This window comes from Triticum dicoccoides, chromosome 7A (genome assembly GCF_002162155.2).
Source record: "Triticum dicoccoides isolate Atlit2015 ecotype Zavitan chromosome 7A, WEW_v2.0, whole genome shotgun sequence".
NCBI classification, from domain to species: domain Eukaryota; kingdom Viridiplantae; phylum Streptophyta; class Magnoliopsida; order Poales; family Poaceae; genus Triticum; species Triticum dicoccoides.
The window spans coordinates 96,959,479-96,984,733 of NC_041392.1; the positions used below are offsets into that span (position 1 = coordinate 96,959,479).

Consider the following 25,255-nt stretch of genomic DNA (forward strand, 5'->3'; position numbering starts at 1 on the left):
CACTACGAAAACTATGACGGAGGATAAACTAGAGGCGACGGGGTTGCCGGCACACGGCTTGGTGTTTCTTGATGTGTCTTTGGTGCTAGCCCTACCCCTCTATTTATATGTTGAGCCCTGGGGTCGAAATTTGGAGTAAAAGCCTCCTCAAAGTCGGTTTCACCCGAAAGGCAAGAGTCCTTCTCGGATTCCAGGGCTAGACGCCAGGGTTCCCGGCGTCTACCCCCTAGACGCCAGGGTTCCTGGCGTCTAGCCTCTGGTCTCCGCAAAACTTCCTTTTGCACTTTCCAAAAGCCTCGTGGGCTTTCCCCTTTGGCCCAGATAAAGTGTTCTCGTGCCCAAACATTTCGGGAAACATCCGGAACCCCTTCCGGTGAATTCCGGAACCCTTCCGGAGATCAAACACTACTATCCCATATATCAAACTTTATCTCCGGACCATTCCGGAGTTCCTCGTCATGTCCGTGATCTCATCTCGGACTCCGAACAACATTCGGTCATCAACATACACAACTCATATAGTACTATATCGTCAACGAACGTTAAGCGTGCGGACCCTACGGGTTCGAGAACTATGTAGACATGACCAAGACACCTCTCTGGTCAATAACCAATAGCGGGACCTGGATGCCCATATTGGCTCCTACATATTCTACGAGGATCTTTATTGGTCAGGCCGCATAACAACATACATTGTTCCCTTTGTCATCGATATGTTACTTGCCCGAGATTCGATCGTCGGTATCTCAATACCTAGTTCAATCTTGTTACCGGCAAGTCTCTTTATTTGTTCTGTAATACATCATCCCGCAACTAACTCATTAGTTGCAATGCTTGCAAGGCTTATAGTGATGTGCATTACCGAGTGGGCCCAGAGATACCTCTCTGACAATCGGAGTGACAAATCCTAATCTCGAAATACGCCAACCCAAGAAGTACCTTTGAAGACACCTGTAGAGCACATTTATAATCACCCAGTTACGTTGTGACATTTGGTGGCACACAAAGTGTTCCTCCGGTAAACGGGAGTTGCATAATCTCATAGTCATAGGAACATGTATAAGTCATGAAGAAAGCAATAGCAACAAACTAAATGATCAAGTGCTAAGCTAACGGAATGGGTCAAGTCAATCACATCATTCTCCTAATGATGTGATCCCGTTAATCAAATGACAACTCATGTATATGGTTAGGAAACTTAACCAACTTTGATCAACGAGCTAGTCAAGTAGAGGCATACTAGTGACACTCTGTTTGTCTATTTATTCACACATGTATTATGTTTCCAGTTAATACAATTCTAGCATGAATAATAAACATTTATCATGAAATAAGGAAATAAATAATAACTTTATTATTGCCTCTAGGGCATATTTCCTTCAGTCTCCCACTTGCACTAGAGTCAATAATCTAGATTACACAGTAATGATTCTAACACCCATGGAGCCTTGGTGCTGATCATGTTTTGCTCGTGGAAGAGGCTTAGTCAACGGGTCTGCAACATTCAGATCCGTATGTATCTTGCAAATTTCTATGTCTCCCACCTGGACTAAATCCCGGATGGAATTGAAGCGTCTCTTGATGTGCTTGGTTATCTTGTGAAATCTAGATTCCTTTGCCAAGGCAATTGGACCAGTATTGTCACAAAAGATTTTCATTGGACCCGATGCACTAGGTATGACACCTAGATCGGATATCCTTCATAAAGACTCCTTCTTTTGCTGCTTCCGAAGCAGCTATGTACTCCGCTTCACACGTAGATCCCGCCACGACGCTTTGTTTAGAACTGCACCAACTGACAGCTCCACCGTTTAATATAAACACGTATCCGGTTTGCGATTTAGAATCGTTCGGATCAGTGTCAAAGCTTGCGTCAACATAACCATTTACGATGAGCTCTTTGTCACCTCCATAAACGAGAAACATATCCTTAGTCCTTTTCAGGTATTTCAGGATGTTCTTGACCGCTGTCCAGTGATCCACTCCTGGATTACTTTGGTACCTCCCTGGTAGACTTATAGCAAGGCACACATCAGGTCTGGTACACAGCATTGCATACATGATAGAGCCTATGGCTGAAGCATAGGGAACATCTTTCATCTTCTCTCTATCTTCTGCAGTGGTCGGGCATTGAGTCTTACTCAACTTCACACCTTGTAACACACGCAAGAACCCTTTCTTTGCTTGATCCATTTTGAACCTTTTCAAAATTTTGTCAAGGTATGTGCTTTGTGAAAGTCCAATTAAGCGTCTTGATCTATCTCTATAGATCTTGATGCCCAATATGTAAGCAGCTTCACCGAGGTCTTTCATAGAAAAACTTTTATTCAAGTATCCCTTTATGCTATCCAGAAATTCTATATCATTTCCAATTAGATATATGTCATCCACATATAATATCAGAAATGCTACAGAGCTCCCACTCACTTTCTTGTAAATACAGGCTTCTCCAAAAGTCTGTACAAAACCAAATGCTTTGATCATACTATCAAAGCGTTTATTCCAACTCCGAGAGGCTTGCACCAGTCCATAAATGGATCGCTGGAGCTTGCACACTTTGTTAGCTCCCTTTGGATCGACAAAACCTTCCGGTTGCGTCATATACAACTCTTCTTCCAGAAATCCATTCAGAAATGCAGTTTTGACATCCATCTGCCAAATTTCATAATCATGAAATGCGGCAATCGCTAACATGATTCGGACAGACTTAAGCATCGCTACAGGTGAGAAGGTCTCATCATAGTCAATCCCTTAAACTTGTCGAAAACCTTTTGCAACAAGTCGAGATTTGTAGACAGTAACATTACCGTCAGCGTCAGTCTTCATCTTGAAGATCCATTTATTCTCAATTTCTTGCCGATCAATGGGCAAGTCAACCAAAGTCCACACTCTGTTCTCATACATGGATCCCATGTCAGATTTCATGGCTTCTAGCCATTTTGCGGAATCTGGGCTCACCATCGCTTCTTCATAGTTCGTAGGTTCATCATGATCTAGTAGCATGACTTCTAGAACAGGATTACCGTACCACTCTGGTGCGGATCTTACTCTGGTTGATCTACGAGGTTCAGTAATAACTTGATCTGAAGTTCCATGATCATCATCATTAACTTCCTCACTAATTGGTGTAGGTGTCACAGAAACCGGTTTCTGTGATGAACTACTTTCCAATAAGGGAGCAGGTACAGTTACCTCATCAAGTTCTACTTTCCTCCCACTCACTTCTTTTGAGAGAAACTCCTTCTCTAGAAAGGATACATTCTTGGCAACGAATGTCTTGCCTTCGGATCTGTGATAGAAGGTGTACCCAACAGTCTCCTTTGGGTATCCTATGAAGACAAATTTCTCCGATTTGGGTTCGAGCTTATCAGGTTGAAGCTTTTTCACATAAGCATCGCAGCGCCAAACTTTAAGAAACGACAACTTTGGTTTCTTGCCAAACCATAGTTCATAAGACGTCGTCTCAACGGATTTCGATGGTGCCCTATTTAACGTGAATGCGGCCGTCTCTAAAGTATAACCCCAAAACGATAGCGGTAAATCAGTAAGAGACATCATAGATCGCACCATATCTAGTAAGGTACGATTACGACGTTCGGACACACCATTACGCTGTGGTGTTCCGGGTGGCGTGAGTTGCGAAACTATTCCGCTTTGTTTCAAATGTAGACCAAACTCGTAACTCAAATATTCTCCTCCACGATCAGATCGTAGAAATTTCATTTTCTTGTTACGATGATTTTCAACTTCACTCTAAAATTCTTTGAACTTTTCAAATGTTTCAAATTTATGTTTCATTAAGTAGATATACCCATATCTGCTTAAATCATCTGTGAAGGTGAGAAAATAACGATATCCGCCACGAGCCTCAACATTCATCGGACCACATACATCTGTATGTATGATTTCCAACAAATCCGTTGCTCTCTCTATAGTACCGGAGAATGGCGTTATGGTCATCTTGCCCATGAGGCACGGTTCGCAAGTACCAAGTGATTCATAATCAAGTGATTCCAAAAGTCCATCAGTATGGAGTTTCTTCATGCGCTTTACACCGATATGACCTAAACGACAGTGCCACAAATAAGTTGCACTATCATTATCAACTCTACATCTTTTGGCTTCAACATTATGAATATGTGTATCACTACTATCGAGATTCATCAAAAATAGATCACTCTTCAAGGGTGCATGACCATAAAAGATATTACTCATATAAATAGAACAACCATTATTCTCTGATTTAAATGAATAACCGTCTCGCATCAAACAAGATCCAGATATAATGTTCATGCTCAACACTGGCACTAAATAACAATTATTTAGGTCTAAAACTAATCCCGAAGGTAGATGTAGAGGTAGTGTCAGGGATATACCCCGTGGCGTAAACCGGCCGGAAGTATAAACCGGCCGAACTGGATGACTCACTGATAACCCGCCCGGAGCTTGGCGATTCACGGGCTACCCGTCCGGTCTTGGCGGTTCATTAGTAACCCGTCGGGCGGGTCAGATGGATGACAAGGCCCATGGCCCAGAAGGCCGGTTCACGTTTAATGGTGGGCCGGTTTATGAGGAAAGCACAAAGAATATTCCCTTACAAAGGAAGCAAGACTAGGAATCCACTTGTAATAGAATAAACCTAATCCTAATAGGACTAGTCATGTAAACCGCCCCTTCAAGATATATAAGGAGGGGTAGGGCACCCCAAGGGGGATAGCTACAAGCAAGAGAAACAATCTTAGGGATAGATACAAAGAGGAGAGCCGGTTTACGGTGACTCCCTCGTGATGATAATGAGACCTAGCCTCAAACAGCATGTAGGGTTGTTACCGGATGATGTTTCCCGGGGCCCGAAGCTGTCTAAATCCCTGTCTTGTGTTGCGTCTCTCGATTCCGCTCAACCCCTCTCAAGCTACCACATAGATGCGTTGGCCTCACGACTAAGTCCTGACACTAAGGACATCTGTCGTGACAATTCCACGACAGTTGGCGCCCACCGTGGGGCTAGCGCACGGTGGTGTTGAGTTCTTGGAGGGAGCTCTTCAAAGGATCGAGAAATTCGCGATCGGCCGGATCAGAAAGAACCGGTTCGAAGGTATATTAATTATGGCAATGATCTCGTTGGGCAATGGAAAGTATGGTTAGCAAGTGACCATGGAACCAGCTTGGAAAAGTCTACGTCAGAGTTATATTCGTTAAACCGGATTTACAACCAATGAGATCTGAAGGATACGAGGGTTTGGCATGTTCTCTGTACGTCACCAAGTCGATGCGATCTGTCGAATCCAAGTTGGAGATCAGATTTTGGCCGCTACAGTCGTGGATCGCCAAGGCCGGCAGAAATTATGCTGCCGTCTGCCGGTTCAGATCGGTCAACAAGGGTCAAAATCCGAGGCGTTTCCATACATTGAGCTGTTAAAAGCCTGCTGTGGCACGGAGTAGTACTACTTCTAATAAACAAGTTATGCTACTGTTGCTTAAAGGCAATGCTACGTGGCTGCTATTCGTATCAAGTGATCCATCTAGTACTTGAGTACTGCATATGTTAAAGCTTAGATTTTGAGGAGATATTATTGATGAAGACCGCTTCACATGAGCATGCATGTTTGGACAAAGGACTACCGCATCGGCCTTGCCTCCACTCCTGCCGCACGTTGCCGCAGTCTTGAGTCGCCCGCCTGGGTGGCTGGCCTTACCCCACCGCTCGCCTGTGGCTACAGTTTCAATGGACGGCCTCTTCTGCTGCTCTGGGCTGCCAGTCCGCTTCGCCGGGTCAATTCTGCAGCAGCTACGATCTGTCCTCGGGTTAAAGTCAACCTGCCGGCCCGCCGGTTTCGTACCATTCCTGAAGCGGCCCCGCGGCGGGTACCCGCGACAAGCTGTCCTACCGGCGTTGGACAAATACTACGAGGTGCTATCCTTCCTGCAGATTTTATTAGCACAAATAATGTTTTTTCCAAGAACAATTACTCTGGTCTTTGCTATTTTTGGGCAGGATCATTATTTGTTACAAAAGGTGTCGCAAAGGGACGCACGACAAGATTATTGCACTAGGGCTGGTCTGTGCCATGCTGCTGGATGGCTGCATGGGTAAGTCGCCGTCCCCCGCTTCATCAACACACGGGACTAACTCGCCCATCCGTGCCGGCTTACAACGCCGCGGCCAGCTCGTCCGTCCGTATCGGCTTACAACGCTGCGGCCGGTTCATCCGTTTGCTCCGGCGGGTGATTCATCTGTGGTTGATTTTAGCTTCACTGCGGTGGATAAATTCCGGCCTAACATATCAAGTGACATCTTTCTAAATCTATTTTTGATATATATTGTTTTTGTAAAAAGAACAATTACGTTGGTTTTGCATATTTTTATATGCGGGACAATTATTCGCCACAACATTGGTGTTACACCATGCATATGGAGCGCGCACTGGCGTCATTATATACTGGCTTTTGACCATTCCGCACTGCTCAACGAACGCACGCAAACCGCCTGTGGTCCGGTTTACATCAACACGCGGCTGGTTCTCCATCTACGCCGGTTTACAATGCCCGCAGGCGACTCCCCGTCCGCGCCGGTTTACAACTCCCGTGGCCGACTCTCCCGTCCGCGCCGACTTACTATGTCGCGGTCGACTCATCTGGTTGTGCCGTCTCTGAAGCTGCGGCCGTCTTTGTCGTCCGTCTCTCGCGGCCTGGTCTACATCAACATACCGGGCCGCACCTGTCTGCATGAGCTGGTGATTGGGCGCACAAGTCGCCGCCACTACAGTTTTGATTAACTGCAAATCGCCAGTTGGAAGGAACAATTGGCCGAGTTGCTGACACGGCTCATATGGGATCATTTACAACCCGCCGCAGTCACCTCAACCTTCTATGGATTCACATAGTGCTATCAACGCCAATGATATACAAGTTATGCCGGTTTATATCACGGTCAAATATGGAGAGTCTCAAGCCAACTCCTCGAGTCACCTTTGAGACTCGGGGGCTACGATGACATGACTCAGCGAATATTGCCAGTTTCAGCAAATTTAAGAACCCCAGGACGATGGAGGGAAGGATAACCCGGTCCCGGAGGCTACTGTTATCTTGATAAAAGTTTAAAAGCCGTCATAAAATTTCCGGTTTAGAAAGTATATGACAGTTATAAAATCCCGGCTCAAGGAAGAAGATCCGGGTCATCAGAAAGGATTCCGGTTTAAAATCCGGTTCAAGGGAAGTCAGTCTGACTGAAGCTCTCAGATATCCGGTTTACAGTCCGGTTCAAGGGAAATCTGTTTTCCCACAAAGCTCTGAAACGCTCAAATCCGGTTTAACAATGTTCGGTTCAAAAAGGAATTAACTTCTCGCAAGTTCGAGTTTAAAGGCCGTCAAAAAAAATTCCGGCTGAAAATGAAGATTCCGTTTTAAAATCCGGTTCAAGGGAAAGATGTCTCCCACAAAGCTTTGAAGCTCTCAATATCCGGTTCAAGAAGAATTTATCTTTTTGCAAAAAACGTTAAAAGTTGCCAAAGAGGACCTGCTGCCATGATGCGCGGTTCAAACATGGGTACCCCGCCTTACTGGCCTGACATACTATCGATCACATGGAGGCTTCTGCTTCATAAAGCGGGGTCTCTATTCTTTTACATCATGTGAGGTTACATGGAGTTGCTCTAAAGCGGCCTCCGGTTTACCCCTTGAGTTCGCTTTGCTAAAAGCATCGTGTTATATCACTTGGAGGATTGGTCGTGTCCGAACCAATACCATGCCTCTTGATAGGCGAAAGCCACCAGATCACTTGGGGACTAGGTCATGTCTGAACCAGTCACGCCTCTTGATCGGCCTAAGGCCACATAATCACTTGGGGGCTTGGTCGAACCCGAACCATGACCGCGCCATTTGGTCGGCATAAATGCCACAAGAATCACTTGGGGACCTGGCTAACTAGAACCATAGTTACACCTAATGGGAGCTTGGTCGTGTTTAGCCATGGTAACGCCATTTGATCAGCTTAAATAAAACTTTTCTTTTGCTTCACACTTTTCTTTGAAGGGGGGGGGGGGTTTGCTTTTCATTATGTTTCCTAAACCGACAAAAAAAATTCAATTGACGGAACACAGTTCACGTCAATCCGGAGACTATTTGCCCGGTTTAAACATCCTCTTATGGAGCAAACCGGTGTTTATCACAACCCGGCACGGTTTTATCATAAACCGGCACAATATGGAAGGAGTTATCAGTACTCAAGATTTGGGTTATCACCCTTACTACAAAAAGTTGGTAAAACCAACGATGTGATTCAATGTCACAGGTATGATATATTTCATATTTGATTATTCCAAATGCAGCCTTGGTTATAAACCCAGGTTATATGTTGGGTATTATGACCCGTCCGGCGGTAAACCGCCAGGACACTTTAAACTTGTTGTATGCAGAAACAGGTTTGTTAAACCGGCCTGGTTTTTGGACTATAAGTCGCCAGCATATATATATTTGGATTGCGCCATCGGAATTATGCGCTTATAAATCATTGGGTTATATTATTCAAATAGCCAAACTTGGCTGGATTTTCATTATGATATTGAATGAATAAGGTTTTCATACCGGATTATATTATCTTGAATAGCCAACATGGCTGGATTTTTATGGTTATTAATAACCGGTATTATTGAGTTTTCAAAAGTCGCTTTAGCGCAACAGTTATTATTTTATCAAAGGATATGATTTATTCTACAATGGAAGGAATAGTCCCGAGTCGCTGCAGGCTCACGACCCGGCACTTGGGGGCTACATTATTCAAATTGAGATTACATGCAAGTCTCATGTCGCTGCAAGCATGCACCATGACACTTGGGGGCTAATGAAAGTCATTTTTACTAGTCTCATTGAAGACCCGACTCGTCATATTATAATGAGCCGGCCCTTGGGGGCTACCAATTGCTCCTGTCAACAATTAAAGGTACACAAATTTTCGTCCATAATATTGAAGGATTCATTGCTCAGTTGGTAAAGCACAAAACTCTTAACCTTGTGGACGTGGGTTCAAGCCCTACAATGGAAGCTACATTATAAGGTGTTATTTTCATTGAAGTATATATCAAGTCCCGGTTCAGTATTATTTTACTAAGCCGACCCTTGGGGGCTACGCATCACTGCTCAAGTCTACATGATTATATTTATAAAGTCCCTGCTAATTATTGCATAATGACCCGGCCCTTGGGGGCTACACTGATTGAAGTTTTTATAAGCAATTGCAAGTTCCAGGTTGCTGCAAGCATGACAACTCGGCACTTGGGGGCTACATATATGGAGTATTCAGTTTATATGATTGAGATGAACAAACCGGATTTCTTCAAGGTTGAAACATTTATTGGAGCAAGTCTTAAGTTATCACTATGTTCTCCTCTTAAGACTTGGGGGCTACAGGTATTATGCATATAAAGGAGGAACATCTTCATTTTATCAGTTTTGAGCAAATCAGGAAGATCAATTACATGACCCGGTGTCGACAACAATTATGACCCGGCGCTATCAATATTTATAAACCGGCCATTTTGGTAATATTAAACCGGCAAGTTTTACATCTTCAAACCGGCTGAATATTAGATAAGTATTTTCAGGCCCATATTTCTTAAATCGGTGCTTTGGGAGCTGAGTCAAAGGAGTTATTCTTCAATATTTCTCAGTGACAAACCAATGTCGGCAAAATTGATTATGAAGCTGGTCTGTTGACCCGGATTTCCCAGAAGGAGGAAATAACAAGGACTTAAGGATGATCAGGTACCGATTTACAAAAATTCTTAACCCGGAGCATAACCTATCAAATTTGCTCTTAAGTTTATGTTGCAGATCAGTTTAACATGGATAAATCCAAATTAAACTGGGGGCTAATATCGGGGATATACCCCGTGGCGTAAACCGGCCGGAAGTATAAACCGGCCGAACTGGATGACTCACTGGTAACCCGCCCGGAGCTTGGCGATTCACGGGCTACCCGTCCGGTCTTGGCGGTTCATTAGTAACCCGGCGGGCGGGTCAGATAGATGACAAGGCCCATGGCCCAGAAGGCCGGTTCACGTTTAATGGTGGGCCGGTTTATGAGGAAAGCACAAAGAATATTCCCTTACAAAGGAAGCAAGACTAGGACTCCACTTGTAATAGAATAAACCTAATCCTAATAGGACTAGTCATGTAAACCGCCCCTTCAAGATATATAAGGAGGGGCAGGGCACCCCAAGGGGGATAGGCTACAAGCAAGAGAAACAATCTTAGGGCTAGATACAAAGAGGAGAGCCGGTTTACGGCGACTCCCTCGTGATGATAATGAGACCTAGCCTCAAACAGCATGTAGGGTTGTTACCGGATGATGTTTCCCGGGGCCCGAAGCTGTCTAAATCCCTATCTTGTGTTGCGTCTCTTGATTCCGCTCAACCCCTCTCAAGCTACCACATAGATGCATTGGCCTCACGACTAAGTCCTGGCACTAAGGACATCTGCCGTGACAATTCCACGACAGGTAGCGTGCCGACCATGATCACATCGACTTTGGAACCATTTCCCACGCGCATCGTCACCTCGTCCTTTGCCAGTGTTCGCTTAATCCGTAGTCCCTATTTCGAGTTGCAAATATTAGCAACAGAACCGGTATCAAATACCCAGGTGCTACTGCGAGCTCTAGTAAGGTACACATCAATAACATGTATATCACATATACCTTTGTTCACCTTGCCATCCTTCTTATCCGCCAAATACTTGGGGCAGTTTCGCTTCCAGTGTCCAGTCTGCTTGCAGTAGAAGCATTCAGTTTCAGGCTTAGGTCCAGATTTGGGTTTCTTCTCCTGAGCAGCAACTTGTTTGCTGTTCTTCTTGAAGTTCCACTTTTTCTTCCCTTTGCCCTTTTTCTTGAAACTGGCGGTCTTATTGACCATCAACACTTGATGCTCCTTCTTGATTTCTACCTCCGCAGCCTTTAGCATTGCGAAGAGCTCGGGAATCGTCTTATCCATCCCTTGCATGTTATAGTTCATCACGAAGCTCTTGTAGCTTGGTGGCAGTGATTGAAGAACTCTGTCAATGACACTATCAACAGGAAGATTAACTCCCAGTTGAGTCAAGTGATTATGATACCCCAGACATTTTGAGTATATGTTCACTGACAGAACTATTCTCCTCCATCTTGCAGCTATAGAACTTATTGGAGACTTCATATCTCTCAATCCGGGCATTTGCTTGAAATATTAACTTCAACTCCTGAAACATATCATATGCTCCATGATGTTCAAAACATCGTTGAAGACCCGGTTCTAAGCCGTAAAGCATGACACACTGAACTATCGAGTAGTCATCAGCTTTGCTCTGCCAGACGTTCATAACATCTGGTGTTGCTCCTGCAGCAGGCTTGGCACTTAGCGGTGCTTCCAGGACGTAATTCTTCTGTGCAGCAATGAGGATAATCCTCAAGTTACGGACCCAGTTCGTGTAATTGCTACCATCATTTTTCAACTTTGCTTTCTCAAGGAACGCATTAAAATTCAACGGAACAACAGCACGGGCCATCTATCTACAATCAACATAGACAAGCAAAATACTATTAGGTACTAAGCTCATGATAAATTTAAGTTCAATTAATCATATTACTTGAGAACTCCCACTTAGAAAGACATCCCTCTAATCTTCTAAGTGATCACGTGATCCAAATCAACTAAACCATAACCGATCATCACGTGAAATGGAGTAGCTTTCAATGGTGAACATCAATATGTTGATCATATCTACTATATGATTCACGCTCGACCTTTCGGTCTCAGTGTTCCGAGGCCATATCTGCATATGCTAGGCTCATCAAGTTTAACCTGAGTATTCTGCGTGTGCAAAAACTGGCTTGCACCCGTTGTAGATGGACGTAGAGCTTATCACACCCGATCATCACGTGGTGTCTGGGCATGATGAACTTTGGCAACGGTGCATACTCAGGGAGAACACTTTTATCTTGAAATTTAGTAAGAGATCATCTTATAATGCTACCGTCAATCAAAGCAAGATAAGATGCATAAAAGATAAACATCACATGCAATCAATATAAGTGATATGATATGGCCATCATCATCTTGTGCTTGTGATCTCCATCTCCGAAGCACCGTCATGATCACCATCGTCACCGGCGCGACACATTGATCTCCATCGTAGCATCGTTGTTGTCTCGCCAATCTTATGCTTCCACGACTATCGCTACCGCTTAGTGATAAAGTAAAGCATTACAGCGCAATTGCATTGCATACAATAAAAAGACAACCATATGGCTCCTGCCAGTTGCCGATAACTCGGTTACAAAACATGATCATCTCATACAATAAAATTTAGCATCATGTCTTGACCATATCACATCACAACATGCCAAGTAAAAACAAGTTAGACGTCCTCTACTTTGTTGTTGCAAGTTTTACATGGCTGCTATGGGCTTAAGCAAGAACCGTTCTTACCTACGCATCAAAACCACAACGATAGTTTGTCAAGTTGGTGTTGTTTTAACCTTCGCAAGGATCGGACGTAGCCACACTTGGTTCAACTAAAGTTGGAGAAACTGACATCCGCCAGCCACCTGTGTGCAAAGCACGTCGATAGAACCAGTCTCGCGTAAGCGTACGCGTAATGTCAGTCCGGGCCGCTTCATCCAACAATACCGCCGAACCAAAGTATGACATGCTGGTAAGCAGTATGACTTATATCACCCACAACTCACTTGTGTTCTACTCGTGCACAACATCAACGCATAAAACCTAGGCTCGAACGCCACTGTTGCGGAACGTAGTAATTTCAAAAAAATTCCTACGCACACGCAAGATCATGGTGATGCATAGCAACGAAAGGGGAGAGTTTTGTCTATGTACCCTCGTAGACCGTTCGCGGAAGCGTTATATCAACGCGGTTGATGTAGTCGTACGTCTTCATGTCCGACCGATCCAAGTACCGAAAGCACGGCACCTCCGAGTTCTGCACACGTTCGGCTCGGCGACGTCCTCGCCTTCTCGATCCAGCAAGAGGGGCGAAGTAGTAGATGAGTTCCGGCAGCATGACGGCGTGGTGACGATGTTGGTGAAGAACAATCTCCGCAGGGCTTCGCCTAAGCACTACGAAAACTATGACAGAGGATAAACTAGAGGGGACGGGGTTGCCGGCACACGGCTTGGTGTTTCTTGATGTGTCTTTGGTGCTAGCCCTACCCCTCTATTTATATGTTGAGCCCTGGAGTCGAAACTTGGAGTAATAGCCTCCTCAAAGTCGGTTTCACCCAAAAGGCAAGAGTCCTTCTCGGACTCGAGGGCTAGACGCCAGGGTTCCCGACGTCTACCCCCTAGACGCCAGGGTTCCTGGCGTCTAGCCTCTGGTCTCCGCAAAACTTCCTTTTGCACTTTCCAAAAGCCTTGTGGGCTTTCCCCTGTGGCCCAGATAAAGTGTTCTCGTGCCCAAACATTTCGGGAAACATCCGGAACCCCTTCCGGTGAATTCCGGAACCCTTCCAGAGATCAAACACTACTATCCCACATATCAAACTTTATCTCCGGACCATTCCGGAGTTCCTCATCATGTCCGTGATCTCATCTCGGACTCCGAACAACATTCGGTCATCAACATACATAACTCATATAGTATTATATCGTCAACGAACGTTAAGCGTGCGGACCCTACGGGTTCGAGAACTATGTAGACATGACCGAGACACCTCTCTGGTGAATAACCAATAGCGGGACCTGGATGCCCATATTGGCTCCTACATATTCTACGAGATCTTTATCGGTCAGACCGCATAACAACATATGTTGTTCCCTTTATCATCGGTATGTTACTTGCCCGAGATTCGATCGTCGGTATCCCAATACCTAATTCAATCTCGTTACCGGCAAGTCCCTTTACTCGTTCCGTAATACATCATCCCGCAACTAACTCATTAGTTGCAATGCTTGCAAGGCTTATAGTGATGTGCATTACCGAGTGGGCCCAGAGATACCTCTTCGACAATCGGAGTGACAAATCCTAATCTCGAAATACGCCAACCCAACAAGTACCTTTGGAGACACCTGTAGAGCACCTTTATAATCACCCAGTTACGTTGTGACGTTTGGTCGCACACAAAGTGTTCCTCCGGTAAACGGGAGTTGCATAATCTCATAGTCACAGGAACATGTATAAGTCATGAAGAAAGCAATAGCAACAAACTAAACGATCAAGTGCTAAGCTAACGGAATGGCTCAAGTCAATCACATCATTCTCCTAATGATGTGATCCCCTTAATCAAATGACAACTCATGTATATGGTTAGGAAACTTAACCATCTTTGATCAACGAGCTAGTCAAGTAGAGGCATACTAGTGACACTCTGTTTGTCTATGTTTTCACACATGTATTATGTTTCCGGTTAATACAATTCTAGCATGAATAATAAACATTTCTCATGAAATAAGGAAATAAATAATAACTTTATTATTGCCTCTAGGGCATATTTCCTTCAGCGAGGGGGTGGCGGTAGCTACGGCAACGGCGAGCGGCGGCGACGGCAGCGCTCGGGCGGTTGAGAGAGAGAGCGGCAAAGGAGGGAATGACCATGGGAGAGAGTGAGAGAGGTGCGGGGCGGCGCGTGGCGTCACGCGGGGCATCCAGGCGATGAGGGGAGGCCAGGCAGGCAGGTGGCGTGGCGGCACGGCGGTGCGCGCGCGTCGGCCACACGCCCAGCCGACTGACGCGAGGACAAGGACGACTGGCACTGTGCTAGTGGGCCGGCTGGGCTGCACAGTGCCAGGCTGCGGGTAAGCACAGGTAAGCGTTTTTCCATTTTTGTTTATTTTCTACTTTTCTGACATTTGTTCTGATTTAGTAAAATACTAAATCAACTTATTTTATTCTGTAAATTTTGGTAGGGACTAGTTGGACCACTCGAAAGCCCCTCACCAAAATTCAGAAATATTGGACAATATTTTGTATATATAAAAATATTTATCCAATGCAAATAAATACTGGATTAATTTCAAATGGCCAAAATAAATATTTATGAGCTCCTGAAAATATTTGTTTGAATTTTACCTCTGACCAATATTTTCAGAGAGCAAGATGAACATTTTCTTGGACCTTTTTGGAGCAATTTTTATCTGGATTATTTCCAGAAATGATTTCTCAGGGTTTCACAAATCCTCATTTCAAATTTAAATGAAATTTAAACATGATGCTCACAAGAAGGCTAGCCTAGTTCATAACAGAACTAGGGATGTAACATTGGACTCCGTTGGATATGGATTTTCTGCAAAACAAAAAACATGTTTTTTTTAGAATAAACAAACAGGAACTGGCACTGGCACTGGATCAATATGTTGGTCCCAAAAATAGTATAAAAAGTTACCAAAAGTATATAAAAGTTGTAAAATATTGGCATAAAACAATAAAAAATTATAAATACGATGGAGACGTATCACCGGCCAACCAATCAGACCCTTCGATGGTGCAAGTAGTGTTGCGCCCCCCTAGTATCTGTTCATGCTAAGATCAGTTAGCAGGGACATTTGCACGCCTTTAAGCCGTTCTATGTTGTTGTGCAGGCAGACACAATGATGTGGTGCCGTCTAGACTCCATGCCAACATAGTCGGAAGACTGCTAGAGTTGTCATCTCCACCCCAACGCCCAGCCTACGCGACCAGCTGGTTGTTATGCCCACTGCGGATCAGCTGTCCACCACACCGACCAGATGCCAAAACCGATCAAGGATAGAGACGCGGCCGGTAAGACTTCTCAAACAATTCCACCGCACCGACGAAAGCATACTCTGACAACCTCGTTGGACAGCTAATGATGCTCAATGATGAGATCGGGGACATCGAGGAGCACACTGTATTTGGACAAGTGAACGATATGCATATAACCAAAATCAAGGTTACACACACCAGGTTCACCAAAGACCCATGGTCCAGTAACCGGACCGTGCACATACATGGGAAGTTGTCCGGAAAGCCATCAGGGACTGGATGCAATCAAGAACACCATTTCACCTATCAAGGTAACCAAAAGCACAAAGCCCCATTCATTTTGAAGAGACAACCTGGTAGCCTGACCCGCCACACCTAGCATGATGTTTCTCTCATGTAACTAACCTTCCTTTTTGCATTGATCCCGCAGGCAGGGTCTTGATCCGTCAAAGTGCATGCCACTGCGGCACCGAGCACTTCATGGCACGGACCCGCGCGAGGATCATGTGCCTGTCCAAACGACATGGCTAGGAGCAACTAAACGCGTCGACCCAAACGGACAGTGATTTTGTTCGTTTTTTCTGTTTGGGTCGATTGTCTGCTCGGCGTCCGCCCTAATTTTCTTTTGGATCGGCCGTGCGCTCAACACCCACAATCTATTTCATGTCTGCACGCAAATTTGAAAAGGTCCACGGCCATAGATCATGCCAACGGCCATATCATCGCCCAAAGTTCATGACAGCCCTGACCGCCCGCCGTCTGGCGGTCGCGACGCAGCCGATTGGCTTCCTCCGCCGCTGGACTGGTCCTCAGCCCAAGCCAATGCGAGGTTGAGGTCCGCCCGAACACACTACAGTGTGATGTTCGACGTCGTGAATGCAGCCTGACGATGTGCATTGCGTCGCTCCCGTCAAGCCCCTCCCTATTGGATGCCGTCACATTACTCCATGGTGACGTGCCACCGCCTCCGCGGCCGAGGTAGTGAAGGAGGTGCCTGCACGCATTCACGGTCGCCGAGGAGGGCTCCTTCTTATTCATTGCGATCGGGCAGGGATTGCGGCACCCTCGCCTTGCCACACTAGAGGTAGCTCAACGGTGACGCTGAGGAGGGTGTTCGGTGTGGCTGAGCTACAGGAAGGGCACCTACTCCTTTACCTCCTCAACGCGGCATCCGATCTAGACGTCGTGGTTGCGCGGCGGGAGGGCGGTTGCTCCTTGATAATTACAGTGAATAATCAATCAGCTCACAGGCCAAAACAAATGTTATGTTGTAATCTAAATTCATATATAAATATAAAAAGATAACTTCTGACGAGCAGAGTGGAGCGGAGGCCCGTCGCCTGGATGCTCATGTCCCGTCTGGTGTTGGGCACCCGCATACATTCTCCCAGTTTGGTGCTGGTTTGCCGAAATGAACCCGATGATACCACCGGCGGCAACATCAGCGGACCGGACAATGACGAGGTTCCGCCGGCCAGGGTGGCCATGTGTATGAGCTCACCAACCGGTACACACGCATAGTCTTATTTATGTTTTATATTTTAATTGAACTTAATATCGTCTGGTTAATTACGAGCCAACTAACAATGCAGATTTTTTTTGTGAGGGAACAATGCAGAATTAGGTAGGGGTCAAATATTTAGCTCAAAGGTCAAAACAAAAATAAAAATAAAGACCCGCCGACTGACAACATGGAATTAGCTAGAAACAAACATTTACTGTTGATTACACTAAATAATCAGTCAGTTTGCAATTTAAAATAAAAACATAATTAAAATGCTTGTTACAGTACTTTTTTTTTTTTGAAACGAGGCAAAAGACTTGCCAATTTCATTGATTAAGGAGTAAAAATTGTCCGGTTAGTTGACGGAAAATTAGACTAAAACTAATACAATCCAACCCACATAAGATGGCTACTAGCGGTCAATCTGGCCACCGACATGGGATCACAGAGCTACAAATAACTGCACAAAAACCATGACGGCACATGCCAAGAGAAGACCACACGTGTGAACAACCGACAACTCCCGACTATCTTTGATTCTACTAGTTCGCAGTTGCATACGCTAGCAAACACATCCCAAGTCCACCTGATCATTTGTTTAGTTACTAATTGTGCTATGGATTGGGCTGGGGCATACGCCAGCTCCTGTGGCGTCTCCGGCTCTCCGCTTTGCCACATTGGCACCACCTAGTGTGTGTGGGTCAGATTCAAACACCATAGCTTATGACGTCTACCGTGTAACCAAAACGCTGATGATGGTGTTTCGGAAAGGGTCAGGTCCTGAAAAAGTTTTGAAGTAAGGTCAAATCATGCTAAACTTTAGTAAACGGGTCAGAACAGTAAAAAGGTCCCCATAATCTACCAGGGATGCATCCTAAGGTACAGATCGACTCTACTCTGCCATTTGTCGTGATGATAGTCATGTGTGATGGCGATGGCGCGGAAGGGCTGTCCGTGAAGACCAGATTAAAAAAGGGTGACTTTTTTTCCTGAATAACGAGAAGAGTGGTTGCAGAGGTGCTGCGCCTCCGAAGATGGTTGCAATCCACAAGCATTCAGCTAAACGAGAAATGCCACGACGTGATCAGATGGAAACACAAGGCTTCAGGCGTCCACACCACTACTCTCTATTTTCTTATAAAAAAATCGAATTGGTGATGATGATATGCTTGACATCCTGCAATATAGACCGTCCGATCTATATCTGACGGATAGAAACAAATTATGATAATTTTATAAAAAGATACCCACATCCGTCTCTACATTTGCAAATGAGGCCTTCCATCATTCATCTTCATCTCCGACAAGATAAACAGCTCGTATAAATGCATCTCCGTGCAACGCATGAACCTCTTGCTAATATGCATACAACTGTCAGTTTCAAGGGTTTGACCAAGTCACGGTCCAGGACGCTGTTCTGGCAGGCTTGGCGCCGGGACGGCTGATTATTTATTTTATTTTTTGTCTGGCTCCTGCACAAAAATCGACTTTGGTGCAACAACCGTATGCAAACAAGAGGTTGGCCCTGCCAGATGTGCCTACGTAACCTGGAATGCGCCGAAAACCGTTTCTCGAATTGCAACATCTCCTACTCTGTTTGGCTCACAGCAGCGCAATGGTATGGATGCACTTCTTTACATCCAGATACATGGAAGAAGAGCACAGAAATCATCACGTCCATGATCGACGGAGCACATAAATCATCGCGCCGCACTAATTTATTTATCCTTGATCCTTGGATCATCTGACATTCCACCTTTGTATTCCCGTATGCTTCCTGCTAATATCAATATAAGCCAGCCATCAGCAGATCAGCTGGATCTTTAAAAAAAAATCTGGTGACCGAATAGCTCGGGATAACAGAAGCATGTGCCAGGGCAGCAAAAATCCACATTGCTCAAGGGTGCAAATTACAGAGACAACCACGCCCGTTTACACAACTGTTAAAATTTGCTCTTTTCATAACACGCACACAACACCTTTTTCCACAGCAATATCGCTAGTACATGATGTCATGATCTTACATGTTAAACATACCAAGTCCACCACTTGAGTATCCTGCTCACACATTGCTTTGCTTGTACAGCTTCGTGTCCAGCACTTGCTTGCCACACATCGCACACACCCCTGAAATTAGCCACCAGTATGAGCAAAAATTTGGGAACTACTACAAAACATGCTAAAAATTGGCAGCCATAAGTTTGATCCTTTTACCAAATTCTAGCCAAACCCTAAAAAATTTAACTCCTCAAACACCTTATCAAACCAACTAGACCCCAAACGGTTCTAGCAACAGAGAGAGAAGGAAGGAATCTTTTACTGAGAATTGCTTTGGACTGCTCAAATTTGAGGAGGTTGGGGCACTTCTGCCCAAATTTGAGAAGTGCAGTTAAATCCTTTCGAGGGTTCGGCTAGAGTTGCCCTAAGACTATATTACTAGATAAATTCCATGATTAGCAGACAAACTTAGTGTGCCAGAAGTAACCACCGCCAAAGAAAAACAATACATGTTTTATAAGCTGTTCCAAAAGGAGTTTGCTGCTTACCTTTTGAATAGGCACAGGTGTGGCAGTATTTACCGTCCTGGTGCACCTGTTGCTTGCAGATTATGCATTTGGTATTTCCGTAAGGAGTCCACCTGATATTTAGCAGTACAGGTTAGACTATAATATCTTGAAATAACAATTTGAACACGTGCAAGTTAAGAGAAAGGGGGTGGGGGTGGAGGGGGGCAGAGTTGCCCGTTTGAGGGTTCGGCTAGAGTTGCGGCATATCACTATGGTGAATTGGCGCCCTAAGGCCAGTATATCGTCCATACAGGTGGCTATTTCCTGTAGAAACACCCACAAACAGCTCAGTTACGACAGATGTCATCCTCTCCTTACAGTCTCTCCTCTGTCACACCACCCTCTACATCTCACCCCAGCTGACGAACATTGGCTATAGGTGCACACTGCATCAAGATCATTCACCATGGAAGAGTTTACATATGGATATCACAAGTGGACACAAGGATCTTGGCTAATAAATGAAGATAACAAATAGCACAATGAGATCTCAAGGCTTCAACATAAAGCAATATTTGAGTCTTAAGGTTCAACCATCAAAGTTACAATTGAAAATATTTGTTCCTTTCATATCTAAGGCCACAAAACCGAAAACCGGATCAAGACCAAAACCAAAATAGCCGAATTCTCGGTTTTGGAATCCTCTTTTATGTTTTCTATTTCAGTTTTGCTGGATGTAAGTCGCCTGAATTTCGAATTTGGATCAGTTGATTCCGAGAAGGAAGCAACAGCTACAGAGCCGGCGGCAGTTTGATCTTGTCTGTCTTAGAGTTCAGGGGGGAGAAGCATTCTTCTTGTCTATCTTAGGGGTGCGTCAGGGTGCAGGTTTGCCGGCGAAATCGGTAACTCGCTGGCTGTAGAGGGATGGCCCAGGGCGGCGGCAAGCATGGCGGTGGGGGAAGGTCGCGCGAGCGCCGCCGGCCGCGGGCGGAGGAGGCAGGCGGTCCGGCCGGCGGTTGTTGGCGGTTCATCGGGAGGAGGAAGACGATGAACAGTGTTTTCAGAGGTAGAAGAAGAAGATCTGGCCATTCCTTTTGCATCCAACGGCAGGGAACAAATCGACTGACCCCAAAAACAAATTCAGTTGACTGGTCTCTAGTCATTCCCTTTCTATTTCTACTAAACCAAGTAAAATTCAGCAGAACAACAACCTGGGCCTAAAGCCCATTGTTCCATTGAGCCTAACCTGGTACTAAGGTACATGCTGCTGGCCGGCACTCCACTAAAGAAAGAGATGCTGACTGCTCATGTAAGCCTGAAGCCCACAAGTCACAACCCTAGCCACGTCTTCATTAGATCCCCTCACGAGATTTTGAGCGAAAACCAAGCACTACAGCCAATGGGCCAAGGAATTGCAGCCGCCTCGACCTCTGCAGCAGGCACATCCATCTCCTACGACGAATGCATCCGCTGTACCAGCACAACGGGCGCCGCCACCGTAGAATCTCTAGCAGCAGTCGGCGCCATTGGTCATGCTCTGCCGCCCCAAACAACAGCATCTCCAGGTCCTCTGGAGGCCAATCTCGATTTTTGCCAAGCGTGCATGCCATGCCATCTTTAGATCATCCTCTCACCTGTTCTAATAATTTCTTCACGCCTCTCCCTGCTTTAAAACTACGTTTGGTGCAGCTGGGTTTAAACCGAAAACAAAACCAAATTTACATTTAAACGGATTTTTTGGTTTGTTGTTGCTGCTAAATTTGGTTGTCAGCTGTGGCTAACCTAATTTGGAAAAAATATCTACAAGAAGCGAATTGCGCCCACCCCTATTCTATATGAATCCCTACCCCATCATGAGCAATCTAATAGTACTAATACTAGTGAATTCGTGACGGGATGGATTTTTCAACTCCCTCAAAATCCTCCATCCAACCAATCACCCCAACACCCAGATTCCCATAACCGATACCAGTCAGAAAGATTCCGCTCAAAATAGGGGATTATAGCCCCTTCAACGTGAATGAAAGGGTCAACGCGGTTCGATTGGGGAAAAGGGAGGGGGATCCAACGGACCTGCTCTTCTTGGAGAGGAGCTTGTTCTCGTTGATCTTGCGGCCGCCGCCCTCGTAGGTGTTGCTGGCGCCCTCCTTCCACTTGTCCGGGACGATCACCTTCCCCAGCTTCTTCTCGCCTGCAAAAGGAGGACCGCGCACGAATTAGAAGAAGACAAGATCCTCATGGAAGACACGAACCCTAATTCTAGGACGGAAGAAATTGACGAGATCGAGTGGAAGGATTGGCCGATTCAGGAGGGGAAGGGTAGGGTTCCTACACTTGGTGCACACCATCGCCGCCGCCGCCGCCGCCGCCGGTGATCGGGTTTTTTTTTCTTGAGATGCTGGTGATGGGGGATCTGTCTGGAAGGGAAGAGGAGAGGAGGAGATAGGACGGACTCGGGTCGTCGGGTCGAATCGGGAAGCCTCGCGTCGCGGCTGCCCCAGATGGGCCGGCCCATCCGCGCGGGAGGCCACAGCCAGTTTTTTTTCTGTTTTCTGTTCTAGTTTTTTGCTTTATTTTTTATGAAGTTTCATTATACCTTAAAATATTCTACATATTTGAAACACTCTTCAAAAACATATATTAAAAATTTTGAACAAGTATTTTTTAAAATATTGAATAAGTATTAAAAATTGTTGAACAAGTATTTAAAATATGTCGGACAAATATTTGAAAATGTTGAATAAGTACTAAAAATGTTGATGAGTATGTACAAAATGTTGAAGAGTATTTGAAAAATGTTGAAGGATTAATTAGAAAATTTTGAATGAGTATTGAAAGTGTGTACTAAAAATGTTGATCACTAATTAAAAATTGGTTTTAACATGTACCAAAATGTAGAGTGAAAACTAAAACAAACATAAGAAAAAAAAACAGAAACAAAAGAAGAAGAAACAAGAAAATAAATAAAATGCAAAAAAGAAAGATAGAAAAACGGCTCGAATGGCCTTAAGTAGGATGCGGCGCTTGTTCTTACCACAAAAGGAACTTAGGCAGAGTGACTAGCGCAGCGTGCAAACTACTACTTGGAGACCAGGGATTGAACCCTGCTTCTTGCATATTTTCTCTGCTCTTTTTATATACTGTGCGCGCCTGAATGTGCCGGCCCAATACGATGCCAGAAGAGGAAAAGGTTCAGCGAGACAAAGCTATCGTCTCACTTAAAGCAAGAAATAGCTGTCGCAGGTCGAGTCGGTCGCGACCGGCGACACTGATATTTTAATCGCTATTTATAATTTCAGTAGCAAAGGCTGGTGAATAATAAAAAAGTTGGTCAAGCAGGAATTCTTGTGCACAACGAAGTATCTTACAAAAAACTAGAATTGGCTGTTAGGGTCTACCACCGAGAAATCTGTACAAAATTGACAGTATATATAGCAGTAAAGTTAGATGCAATGCTACAGAAAACATGGAAAAATAACAGGAACGCTTCTAAAAAAAGGATCAAATACTACCCAACAAAGACAAAGCCCGACAAACCACAAAAAATTACCCTGAAAATAATAAACTTGGAATTAGACAGTGATTACCCTAAGACTGAAGTGTAATTATACTAAAAGTAGACTGCAAATTGCACTGAAATTTCTCTCAATGTACACTGTAATAACCAGGGTAATTACACTGAAAGTATGCGTTTAAATTACATTGTAACTTCCCTCAAATTACAGTGTAATTGTCATGTGCATGCAGTGTAAGTGCAATGTGATTTACAGAGTAATTACAGTGAAAGTCACTGTAAAATTGAACTGAAACTATACTATAAGTTCCCTGAACTTACAGTGTAAATACCCTTAAATTACACTAAAAATACACCTGAAATTACAATTCCCGGTGATTTCCCCTGAAAAAAAATCCAGTGTACCTACTCCTAAAATTACAGTAAAATTAGTACTTGATAGTCCCTGAAAAAATCCAGTGTAACTACCCCTGAAATTACACTGTAATTACAGTAAAAATTATTACTGTGATTACCATGAAAATTACAGTGTAATTACCCCTAAAATTATTGTGTACTCATTGTAATTGCACTATGGATTGACACTGAAAGTTGCAGTATTATAACTATGTAATTACCCTTGAATTTACACTGTAATAGAAGTGTAATTACACAGAAAATCCTATGAATGTGGCTTTTCATTAGGTTTCAGAAAATGAAATAAAAGTAAATCTAATATTAGAGTGAAGGTTTACCAAGGAAACAATCAGAGGAATAGGAGAATAAAGAAGGAAGTGGTAGCAGAAACAAGATCACGGCAAGCCTACAAAATGAGGACCATGAGAAGCCCGCGGAAAGAAGAACAACAGATAATGGAGAAAGAGAGCAAAGGAAAAACAAAGAAGAGAAAGTTAAAGAGACGAAGGGAAATGAAGTAGTATACTAGAGGAGAGGAAAGTTAATAAGTAACGGTTGAGTTGCAATTTGATAGAAAGCATTGATGCTACTTATTAAGTACCAAAAATCAAATTATTTCCCTGGATTTATATTACATTTTTCTTATTTACATGATAGTATTTTGGTACTTGGTTTTACAAAATTGTAACAACCGAATGAATATGCTGACTAGGCTAGCATAATCATATAAGAGTTTTTCAAAAAAAAAAGTAAACCACGTTAAAAAGAACTGCAAAATTAAACTTACTGTCAATGTTTTTATATCCACTTAATAGGAGTCGTATGCATGTATTGTGAGTGGCGGCTGCTACAAATCAGCCGACTGATTTCCTGAAGCAGTCAATCAGGTGGTGGGCCGTCGGATCCTTCCTCTCGCAGCGTTGGAATAGGTGTATATTGACTTCATGCTCCCTATTAGTAGTAGAGAAGTCGTAACGCCACTTGGAAATAAATTGCAAACAAAACAACAAAGAAAGGGACTGTCTGTTTGACATAAAATAGAGATTACAAAGGTTTATTACAGCAATATAGAAAGTGTAAATTACATCGTTTGTTGATCTACGGAAGTTAGTACAGTCTAGAAAGAGCTGGAAATACATGGGGCGCTGATGTAAGAACTAAAAAATACAGTAGAAAAACAAATTAAAAAAATTACAACATTGATCTAAGAAAAATTACAGTGTAGAAAGAGCTGGCAATACAGAACAATAATGATGCAAGAATTGCTCAAGTCAAAATAGAAAAGTCCAGCGTGTAAAATTACAGCGATAACCTATGAAAAAAGGAAAACAATACAAGGAGTAGGCTAAAAAATTGGTATTACCAAAGATAAAATCATGCATCAAGATCTTACACAGTGACATGAAAACAGTAAAAATACCTAAGAAGCAGGCTAGGACAACAATAGAGACAAGAGTACCAAAATGAAAATACTACCTATTACTGTGACCATGAAACTGTAAATATTACAAAAGCTTACTATAAAAGCGAAGAACGGACACCTTGCTTATTTTTCAAAAGTAATACGACTGGCTATATTTGATTGTCAAGTGTATAATTAACTGCCTACAATGGAAGCAAACATGT

At 44.1% G+C, this 25,255-nt stretch overlaps 1 protein-coding gene across 1 annotated transcript; it reads right to left on the reverse strand.

The window, feature by feature from the left end:
• Positions 1-18,998: 18,998 nt before the first annotated feature.
• LOC119331233 (cysteine-rich PDZ-binding protein-like) lies at positions 18,999-22,178 on the reverse strand. The gene is made up of 4 exons (XM_037604408.1): positions 22,052-22,178; positions 21,793-21,910; positions 19,759-19,850; positions 18,999-19,339 (listed from the first exon to the last, which is right to left on the reverse strand). The coding sequence occupies exons 1-4, from the start codon at positions 22,065-22,067 to the stop codon at positions 19,275-19,277; spliced, it is 291 nt and encodes a 96-aa protein (XP_037460305.1). The 5' UTR covers positions 22,068-22,178; the 3' UTR covers positions 18,999-19,274.
• Between the last annotated feature and the right edge of the window lie 3,077 nt (positions 22,179-25,255).